Raw genomic sequence first — 11,677 nt, 5'->3', positions numbered from 1 at the left:
GAATTAGCAAATCCAGGTGATTGGAACAAAATACTGAGGAGGACTTTTACTTTCTGAACCTGGACTTTACACCTCTGCATAGCAATGCCACATGTCAGCCAAGAGTAAAGAAATAAACCAGAACTGGACCTTATCGTAGCCAAAATAATCTGTGTATATTAAATATGGAGTAATTTCAGCCACAGCCTCAGATGAAATCAACTGAAGAGAAAAGAAGACATTAAATCTGTTAATCACTTAATTATTGCATTAACTTCAACACTGCTTCAGTGTTAATTTTTCACACCCTGTAGAGTGGACACATATAAACACTGAGGAGTGTTAATTTAACACTGGGGATTTTGCTGTGTAGTGAATTAGTCTATTTCACGATGATTATAAAACCATCAGCAGGTAACCATCATCACCTGATCTCATTTCACTTTAGCTTTCTTTGCAGCTGCAAATGTGTTTGACAAACACTCTGTCACAGCGGCCAAAGAAGACAATAGATATAATAAGAGTTAAGAGCCCAACTAATGGAAACACTAATCACTCTTATGGTGACTTCAAATGAAACACATTAGAGTTAAACCTCTGTTAATTCTCAATAAAACTTCTGTAGACGTCTGACAGAAATAAAGTCAGTCTGGTTAGTAATAAGTGAAGCTGGTAATGCTGTTTGTGGAGTTGTTTAATCCTCCTCTGCTGAGATCTTCACAGATTTAATGTCTTCTTTTCTCTTTAGTTGTAGTTCTTGTGTTTCTGCTCGTCTCTTTTTTCTGTTCTCTTCTTTCCTTCAGTGATTCTGCTTGTTAACAGGCTTATTAAGGCTGAGATGACTCCATATTTAATATACACAGACTTTGTGGCTCAGATAAGGTCCAGTTCTGGTTTAGTTCTTTGCTCTTGGCTGACATGTGGCATTGCTATGGCCTGCTTGTGGCCCAGATCTGGCAAACAGGAGTGAGCCGCCCAAGGGCCGTCATTCCACGCTGCATGTGGGCCAGATCATCTTTCCACGTTTGCCAGATGTGGGCCGGATCTGGGCAGACATAATGTTGCTATGTGGGTATGTGTGTGTGTGTGTGTGTGTGTGTTGTCCAGCACTTCATGTGTTAAACACAGAGTTTGTGTCAGAAAGAGGAAGTGAAACTAAGAGCTGTAAAGATGCTGCTCAGACGCTCCTGCAGACATGATGAGCATCTTTACACTGTTCTTCCTCAAAGCAAACATCTTTCACATATTCTCTCACAAAGATCTGACAATACTGAGCTCTACAGAGATACATGTAAAGCTTGTGTGTGTTTGACACCTGAGACGTTAACTTTCTTCTCCAGTTGTTCTTGTGTAGTTGAGATGACGGTCACTCATAACCACAAAGAGGAAGACCAACATTTAGTTACACAATATTTAATGTGAAAACTGCAGCGTTTGACGCCTTAAACTGCGGATGTTTTCCTCATTTGGCCCTCGACACTGAAACATTGACACTTCAGAACGGTAAGACCATTTTACTGTAATTTAAAATAGTTCAGTAGAGCTACGATTGATGTTTGTAAAACTGTTTAAGGTGAATGTTAATTTGATGAAGTGATTTAAACTCCAGAAGCTCAATATCTGTTGTAGATTCATGTGTAAATATTGTGTGAAGCTCTTTAGACACACGAGGCCTGACATGAGGAACATCATCAGTTCACATCAAGCCTTCAATGAGCCGTGAATTATTAATCATCATGTGCTTTATCAATAGAGTTTGTGATGTTGTATATAGATGATGCTCATAATGTCATAATTGTCAGTTTTATGATTGCAGAAGTCACTATGGTGTCGTCTCTCATAAAGTCTCTTCCTCTGATCGTAGTGATCATGACTGTGGGTGAGTCTTCACTTTCAATCTCTATACTGGTATTTTAACAAAAGATGATTGAGCTCGTCACACTTATAAACGGACATGAGTGTTTTACTGTCAGCTAACATAAAAATGATCAAAAGTGAAAATATATTTTTTGTACATTCCTTCAAAACACCTGAAAGTCTCTTCATTCCTCATTTCTGTGTTTCAGGGGTTGATGGTGTACAGGATTGGGGAGTGAATTACAGCCCTTCATATGTTTGTGCATTAAAGGGATCATCAGTGAAAATATCCTGTACTTTAACATATCCTTATGGTTATGAGATCAGAACAGCTTTCTGGACCAAAACTGTTGTAAATGATGGAGAACCGCCTAACTTTTGTTCAAGTCCACAGAAGAGAAGAGGGATTCAGTGTTACTGGGAATATTATAAAGACACTTCCAGCATCACTTTGACGGCTGTAACAGAAGCTGATAAACACATCTACTACTGCAGATTTACTACAGATACAGCGGTTGGAAAATGGACGGGGATTCCTGGAGTTCAGCTTGACGTCACAGGTAAAACTACTGAACTCTCAGAAATAGACCACAGAAACATACAAACACACACATCATCACACACTTTCTTATGTTACTGAATCTGCCAGATGACCTTCTTTATTTGTTGAAACACAAAAGGAGATATTTTATCAAATGTTAATATAATGACAGCACCTTCTTCAAGCTTCATCCTTCCCTCGGGTCATTTTGATCCAGAAATTTTGTTTGATTTTTTTTTTTAAATCGAGTGTTCATCTGAGGGGTCCAAGACCCCATGACTTTTGTCGCACTTGAACCACGAATACACAAATTGTTTTTTTAATGGATTCAAGGAGTTTTGTGGTTGAAATTTAAAGAGGACCTATATGCAAAATTCACTTTTATAAGCAGTAAATTTTAAACTCCTACGTAGGGAAACCCGTCCAACGACTGGTGATGATCTGCACTAGATCCCGCCCTGAGTGAGAAGCAGCAGCAGTCCGACATTACTGTTTACTTTCTGTATCAGCTAGTATTACAATGTCTGCGCCTGGAGAACATTATAAATGTTCTGTTACTGCTGGATGTACCACTAAACATACGAGTGTCCATAGACTCTCCGAGTCACTGGACACCGTGGATTATCAGTTTTGACGGAAATGTGCCGAAGAACATCGGTAAAATGTTATATATTTGCGCAAATCATTTTACACATGACTGCTTCATCAACGAGGGTCAGTACAACGCTGGATTTGAACGCTCTTCTGAATGGAGGCGGAGCAGAAGCTCATTTGCATTTAAAGGGACACACAAAAACATTTTTCGCTCACACCCAAATAGGGGCAAATTTGACAAGCTATAATAAAAAATATGGGTGGTATTTTGAGCTTAAACTTAACAGACACATTCTGAGGACACAAGAAATTTATAATACATCATGTGAAAATGGGCATAATAGGTCACCTTTAAAAAAGTAACCTTCTCTCACGTCAAATTGCCCCCGATGCTTCAGTACACATAGAAAACCTAAAAATGCTCAAAATTCAAACATTTTTTTTTTTTTTTATAATGTCTACATGTGTATCTGAATGCATCCTGAAGTAAACGGATTTTGTGACCCAGAGGAACAGCTCATTTGCTCCAAATAGTGCTATAAGGCCTTCTAGTGGCAAGAGTCATGAAATATCATGTCAAGTCACCTTCATTTATATAGTGCTTTTAACCATTGAGGGTTTTCACTGACGTCATGTTCTGGGTGGTAACCCGGATGCGCGGCCATTATGGAGGCACTCGGATGTAAACAACAGCATAGATTGCACAATTTATGTACTACTGAACACACTGTTACACTAATAAACCACAGAAAAAACACATGGAAGCTGCGAAATCATATAGAGAAGAACTTAGTAAGCAGGAAAGAGCGCAAAATTTTGCCATGCTAAAGTTAATATGTGGTAAAGATCCGAATGAGCTAGCTTCTCTAACGTTACCCCTTACTGCAATTCTTCCTTCTATTTCTTATCCCGACATTGGCTACGTTCAGATTGTCAGTCCAAAAAAGCACATGAAATCCGTTTCAAGCTACATCCACATGTGAAATCCTATTCAAATCACATACCAGGAAATCCGCTTCAGTCTGAACGCTCTGATCGGATTTTGCGTGGTTTATGTGACTTTCTCACGCCACGTAAAATGTAAACGTCAGACGTTGTTATAGGGAACATGCTGAAAGTCGCTGCCGAAACAAGGCTGTGTTGTTGCAAAGTGCCGGACGAGCAGAACATTTTTATTTTTGAAACCGGTGCAGATAAGAGCGCGAAAAAAAGCTGTGCATACCAGCCTCCTACAGTTCTGCAGCCGGCTCAAGAGGCTCAGTAGTCCAGCGCGGCGGATACACATTTCCATGTTGTAAAATTTAAATAAGACAACATCTCTATTACAAATGCAAACCCCTCCAACAATGCAACGTAATTGCCAAAGAGCTGCATGGACACACAAATCAGATCTGAACAGTTGCGATACACAGTGTGGACATAATTTTAGATCATATTCCAATCGGATACAAAGATACAAAGTTTGATCAAAATCGACTATGAAAAAATGTCCTCATGTCAAACAGAGATTTGGTTCCTAATGAATGAACTGGGCTAAGCTAAGTGCTATCAAAGTGTCGCCGCGTGCCAGAGCAATTGAGTGCACGCACTGAGACGAGTGAGGTATGTATCAACTCGTCTTAGTTAAAGGGGACATATCATGTTTTTTTAGCCCTTAAATGCATTGTGTTGTATATTTGGAGTGTTTAGAAGTACAGAAAAGTTGAAATTATTCTCTTCAGGTACTTCGTTGATATCTTTATATTCTGTTTTGGCCTTATTTTTCAACCTGTTCCGATTTTTCTGTTATCTATGAAGTTTTGTGAACTATTACGTCACAGTATTTGCAGCGGAACTGCCAAATAAGGGCATTGACTTCCGGCCCAACACTTCGAGCAATCCGCCATTTTTATTTCTCGCTGCAATTTTGTAGTCCAAGCTAAAGGATGCAGAAGTTACGAGAGGGTAAGTTAAAATGTTCGGTTGTTGGATGTAGTAACCCACACGCTTCATTACACCGTCTAATGTAGATGAACTGCCACGCTTGTGACAGGGCGCATGTTTAACTGAAAGAACGAGCAGAGAGAGAGACCCGGTTGCACGCGCGCGCACTCTCTCTCTTCGGAGCCAGGCGAAAATGTAAACAAGACACCGTCTCCAAACCTATTTTTTACAGTCTATGCTCCAAACTAGACGCTGTCTTGCTCTCTCTCCCTCGCACATATTAATCAAAATAAATCGACACGGTGGTAAAAGGTCGGAAGACCAAAGTTTCATGTGTAAATACAGTAACACACCATTGCGATACATCCATATGAAGACGTTGTTCTGCAGGTTCGTCGTCTTCATTTTCATCTCGCTCCGGCTCCGACTCTGGCTCGAACATGTAAGGCTGGCTGGACAAGTCTTCCGTTGTTGACATTTTGTTAATAACGTGTGAATAAAAAGTTTCTGTGCCGCTAGATAATCGTATCTCTGCTATCAAACTACAAAAATGGCCGAACGGGGTGGAGTGTCACCTCTGCATCCTGGAGAGGGGGCGGGGTATGAAGTGTCTCAATTGTATTTAAAGAGAACGCACCAAAACGAGTTGCTCTCAGACGCACATCAGAAAAGGGGTAGAAAAGGGGCCTGTGGAGCTATAATAATGAGGAATTCAGACCCAAGCATTGCAGTTCCGCTTTATATAGACTACAAATGTATGATTTATATGTAAAAAGGAACGATTTAAAAGCATGATATGTCTCCTTTAAGGGAATAACATAGTTTAATATATAAAAATGGTGGAGTGTTCCTTTAACTACGTCAGCATTTTAGCCATAGTCAGCGCTTCATTTACACATGTGGCTGATGCTGTGCTTCTCTCAACCACAAATGCCTTCTTTCATCAGTTGTTTGCACTCTTCTCTTTAACTTCTGACAGTCTAAAGAACTCGAAATGTTTTTTCCCGGTGCGACCGATTAGTACAGTCCAAAACTCGACCATTTTCAGCAGCAATAATCAGCCAAATTTGCGAGTCCGTTCGGTTCAGTGCCTCCAAAATGGCCGACTTCCGGATTGATGACCTGTAGTGAAAACCCTCTATTCAGAAATCGCTCTTCAGAAACCTACGGGTGACGACACGGACACTACATCCATATGTTTTACAGTCTATGGTTAGTATGCAGGGAAATGAGACAAGGGCTACGTTCCAGTCCAAAATTGTCATGCCCTTCACTCGCTAACTTCCCTCCGTCTCGTTCACTCGGATGTACGTCATTGCTTACGGTGCACGAGTGCCCACTACTGGCGGAAACTGCAATGGGCTGAACTGGAACGTCTTAAGCCCTTGATCACTTGGAATCAGCTAAAGAGTTGATTTATTATTTACATTTTTTCCCTTTAAGAATTTGTTTAATGTAGCATCCAAATGTATATATGTGTGTGTGGGTTGTTTTAAACTAAAAAATGTATATAATTAATATATCATAGAGTTGTCTGTTTTGGTGGTGATTAGACGAGATTGGTTGTGACATCACAATCGTACTGCATTGTGGGACATATAGGTGCCTGAAGTGTACTTATGAAGTAGACTCGAGGGAACGATCTGTCCATATAAACTTCCCTATTCCACTTCACGAAGTGGAAGGCACTTCAAAATGGCGGCGGGGATTCCCTCGAGGGGAAGTGCTTAGGGAAGTTCGCAAGTGTGTGTCTAAAAGTGGACTGGAACGCAGCACAGAGGCCGTTTTTTTAAAATGGATGTCAATAAGAGGCTTCAAAACACTGAATAAACAGCTTTTGTGAGGAAACACCTTATCATTTAATGAATCGACTGCCTTTCCACTAATTTTCAACATTTTACGCTAAACAATGCTTTTGTTGGGAACGATATCTAGATTTTATTATGATAAAAAAGGTTATTATAAGAGAAGGGAATGTCGTAGGTAGGACTAATTTACGGCCATGCCATAGTATTTAATAGTAATACTGAGTGATATTGTATATTATCTATAGCAGCAGAAAACAGGGTTTCTAGTCGTTTTCACGGATCCGTGTGAATGGGGATCTTTTTGACGATGTCGTCTGTACGTGGAAAACTAAAAGGAAAAACGTCTCAGTTTTAAGCATGTCGTTGTCGTGTAAACGAACCCTTAGTTTCCTCAGTTGTGTGTTTGGTGTCGTCAATGTTAAATGTGGTTGTTATATTTCTCCTGAGTTTCTGTGGTCCGTATAAAGACTTTTTCTATTTATTCTGCATCGTTGTGCGATCATTACAGTCACCGAGCGTGACAGTTGCTGAAACTCACTAGAACTGAAAAAGATTAAAATAAATGTGTTGATTTAATGCGAGATTCACTGTTCATTAAGAACAGTGACATTGTATCATTGAAACATTAATTTGCTGTAAAGCTGCTTTAAACAATATGTACCAAAGCACTGTACATGTAAGAATTATTATATATGAATTTAACTGTTTTTTCTTCTTTAATTGTCTCCTTTTGTGACCTGAAAAAGAAAGAAGGTCATATGGCTTTATAACAAAATCACGAATAATGATAAAGGACTGAATTTTTATTTTTGGATGAACTCTTAACTTTAAGCTGACAGTGAATCTTGTTGTTGATGTTGTTGTTGTTGTTGTTGTTGATGATGTTGTTGTTGTTGTTGATGATGTTGTTGATGTTGTTGATGTTGTTGTTGATGATGTTGTTGATGTTGTTGATGTTGTTGTTGTTGATGTTGTTGATGATGTTGTTGTTGTTGTTGATGTTGTTGTTGTTGTTGATGATGTTGTTGTTGTTGTTGATGATGTTGTTGATGTTGTTGTTGATGATGTTGTTGATGTTGATGTTGTTGTTGTTGTTGTTGTTGTTGTTGATGTTGATGTTGTTGTTGTTGTTGATGATGTTGTTGATGTTGATGTTGTTGTTGTTGTTGTTGTTGTTGTTGTGTCAGACCTGCAGGTGGAGACACAGCAGAGTGTGAAAGAGGGAGATTCAGTCACTCTGACATGTAAAAGCAGCTGCTCTCTGCCTGAACACACAACATTCATCTGGTACAGAAACACACAGAGAATAACTGATCCAACAGTGAATCCGCTTCATCTGCGGTCAGTCAGTCGTTCTGATACTGGATACTACAGGTGTGCCGTTAAAGGACATGAACATCTGATCTCTCCTCCTGTTTATCTCAAAGTAGGATGTGAGTACAAACTGATTCATTAATATTAGTGAAATATTTCACACACTTGGAATTTCTACATTTCATTTGGGTGAATATATAAAGGTACAAAAATCCCTGGTGTGATGAAAGATTTCTGCATTTGTTGCTGAAAGTCTCTTTAATTATTTTCCTCATTTCTGTGTTTCAGGGGTTGATGGTCTGCAGGATTGGGGAGTGAATTACAGCCCTTCATATGTTTGTGCATTAAAGGGATCAACAGTGACAATATCCTGTACTTTAACATATCCTCAGAGTAATAAACTCGTAGAAGGTTTCTGGACTAAACCTGTTGTAACTGATGGAGAATCACCTGATCTGTGTTCAGATCCACAGAAGAAAGGAAGAGTTCAGTGTTTGAGTGAAAATAGAAACACTTCCAGCATCACTTTGACGGCTGTAACAGAAGCTGATAAACACATCTACTACTGCAGATTTACAGCATGGCAGAAAAGATGGACAGTGATTCCTGGAGCTCGTCTTGATGTCACAGGTAAAACTAGTCTTTTTGCATTTATTATATAGTAGTGCATAAATGACAGGAAAGTTCAGGGAGAAACAGAAAGGAATGAGATGAGCACATGATCCAGAGCACAACAGCTCTTTATATCAGCTGTGTTTGTCCGGTGTGATGAGACTGTCAACATGAAGCATTATCCCAGCTAACGAATTATTGTTCTAAGAACGTTTTCCAAACATTGTTTTGGTTCTGGAAACGGTAACATGTCCAGTTTTCTTAATGTTAGTGGAACGTTTTTTTTAAGATTAGTATGATGTTCCTGAATCATTCTATCAACTTCATTTTTATGAACAACTCAACATTAGAGGAACGTTGATTGGTTCCTGCAGGAAGTGTAGATGAGGGAGTGAATGAACTCCTCCACTCTCTTTACCCACAACTGAGGTGCCCTTGAGCAAGACATCGAACCCCCAATCGCTCCCTGGGCGCCGCAGCAAAAATGGGTGTTCACTATGTGTGTGTTCTCGGTGTGTGTGTGTGTGTTCAATACTCACTGCTCTGTGTGTGCACTTGGATGGGTGAAATGCAAAGCAAAAATTCCAAGTTTGGGACACCATACCTGGCTACACGTCACGTAGGGGTGTGCGATATATATTGTCTGCGATAATGTGGTAATTGTTGTTTTAACGATGTGCGATCTGACATTATCGAGTTTACCCCTCACACACATCGAGAGAGAGCATGCATACACTACGTGTTGTAGTCTAGTAGATTAGACTAGTGTTGCACATTACGAGTGCACGCTTTCACTGCGTGATTTAGTCAATTTTTTATTATTTAATTTAGTTAATAAATATCACACAGAGAGTGCAGTTTTTCTCCAGAAATCAGTATGGTAACAAATGTGATATTGAGTGTACACAAGTTTAATAAACAAGAAGTTAATATTAAGTGACTTACATTTTAGACACCATATTGCCTGTTTTTGCTCTATTTCGCCAAACAAAATAGTTCAAAGCAAAGCCACAGCACTGTAATCGCGTCTGAGCAACACATGGCGGTGTTTCCTTACTGAAGGAATCAGCTTTTTGAGCAAATCAGTGACTAAGATGGATTAAGACATTCCTGAATTAATCAGCCGTTTGAATGAATTGGTTGAATCTCAATGACTCACTCATTAACAGTGACTTGCTGCCACCTACTGGCGGTTTTAATTTCACATTTAAAGTATCTTTTCATCTTTTAAAGGGTTAGTTCACCCAAAAATGAAAATTATGTCATTAATGACTCACCCTCATGTCGTTCCAAGCCCGTAAGACCTCCGTTCATCTTCGGAACACAGTTTAAGATATTTTAGATTTAGTCCGAGAGCTTTCTGTCCCTCATTGAAAATGTATGTACGGTATACTGTCCATGTCCAGAAAAGGTAATACAGACATCATCAAAGTAGTCCAAGTGACTACAGTGGCTCAATCTTAAGTTTATCATATAATACTTTTTGTGAGCAAAAAACAACAAAAATAACGACTTTATTCCACTATTCATTTCCTCATCACAGCGCTTCTGTGTTGTACGTCACACGTAGGCTCACTATTGGCCGACGCTGGTCATGTGTGTGATGCGTGTGACGTACAACACAGAAGCGCTGCGCTGAAACACTACGTGAACCAACAGAGAGAAGGAAATGAATAGTGGAATAAAGTCGTTATTTTTGTTGTTTTTTGCGCACAAAAAGTATTCTTGTCGCTTTATAAACTTAAGATTGAGCCACTGTAGTCACATGGACTACTTTGATGATGTCTGTATTACCTTTTCTGGACATGGACACTGGACAGTATACGTACATACATTTTCAATGGAGGGACAGAAAGCTCTTGGACTAAATCTAAAATATCTTAAACTGTGTCCCGAAGATGAACGGAGGTCTTACGGGCTTGGAACGACATGAGGGTGAGTCATTAATGACATAATTTTCATTTTTGGGTGAACTAACCCTTTAAATCATTTCAAATACCAATATTCAACGTTTTATCTTTAAAACATCAAAACATTATTTATGCATTTGTAACTGCAGATTATTCGTTTGTCACCTCTGAGTTGATTCTGTGTAAATGCATCTAAATGCCACTTCAAATGCAGCTTCTGCTTCCTCTCCATTGCAAAGATGAATTTTGTTGATACTTATTTAATTTGATTGGTAACAGCCCTATTGTGCCTTATTATTATTATTTAATTTGGTTAAATTTATGAAATAGACACACAAAATGGTGCATGCACAATTAGTTAAAAAAAAAGGTAAAAATGCCCATAAAAGGTAAAAATAAATTGAAACGTATTGGGGGAAAATAATTTCTGTCACTGCTGTGAACTGACCACCACACAGAGTCAGCTGTCCATGGCAGTCCTAAACCTGTTGAGGTACCAGGACAATAAACACTTTTTATCAATATTGCACACACCTATGTCACTTCACTTCACTATTGTTACCAATTAAATGAATCAGTGTAAAGAAAACTCATATTAGCACTGCACTGAAGTACAGAAGCTGCATGAAGTGACTTTAGATAAGTGAAAGTGACATGACATGTAGCAAAGTATAGTGTCCCATACTTGGAATTCGTGCTTTGCATTTCACCCATCCAAGTGCACACACAGACACACACACACACACACACACACACACACACACACACACACACACACACACACACACACACACACACACACAGACAGCAGTGAGTATTGAACACACACACATACAGCAGTGAGTATTGAACACACACAAATGTGGTATTTATGCATTTTCACTGCAATTACAATTGCATGAACAATGTTATGAGGTGAATGTTTTGAGTCCCGCAAGTATGAGTCGATCACCCCTATTTTATCCACACTGCACTGGCTACCTGTCAAATTTAGAATTGATTTTAATAATTTTATTATTTGTTTATAAAGCCCTCAACAAATTGGCCCCTCGGTACCTGACTGATCTACTCTGTCCGTACACTCCTTCTAGAGCTCTGAGATCTAGTGATCACTGTCGACTCATTGTGCCTAGATCTAG

At 39.2% G+C, this 11,677-nt stretch overlaps 1 protein-coding gene across 1 annotated transcript in view; it reads left to right on the top strand.

Moving 5' to 3' along the window:
• The first annotated feature begins 1,765 nt into the window (after positions 1-1,765).
• LOC307152176 (sialoadhesin-like) overlaps positions 1,766-11,677 on the top strand; it is a 49,229-nt gene continuing 39,317 nt past the window's right edge. Inside the window, exons 1-4 of the mRNA XM_079860583.1 lie at positions 1,766-1,858; positions 2,046-2,396; positions 7,890-8,135; positions 8,305-8,646. Coding sequence (XP_079716709.1) covers positions 1,786-1,858; positions 2,046-2,396; positions 7,890-8,135; positions 8,305-8,646 — 1,012 coding nt within the window. The 5' untranslated portion in view covers positions 1,766-1,785. The remainder of the gene's footprint in view (positions 1,859-2,045; positions 2,397-7,889; positions 8,136-8,304; positions 8,647-11,677) is intronic.

Source organism: Squalius cephalus (genome assembly GCF_949319135.1).
Source record: "Squalius cephalus genome assembly, chromosome: 2".
Lineage (NCBI taxonomy): Eukaryota > Metazoa > Chordata > Actinopteri > Cypriniformes > Leuciscidae > Squalius > Squalius cephalus.
Note: the sequence above shows the minus strand (reverse complement) of the source record. Positions and strands in the feature narration are given on the sequence as shown.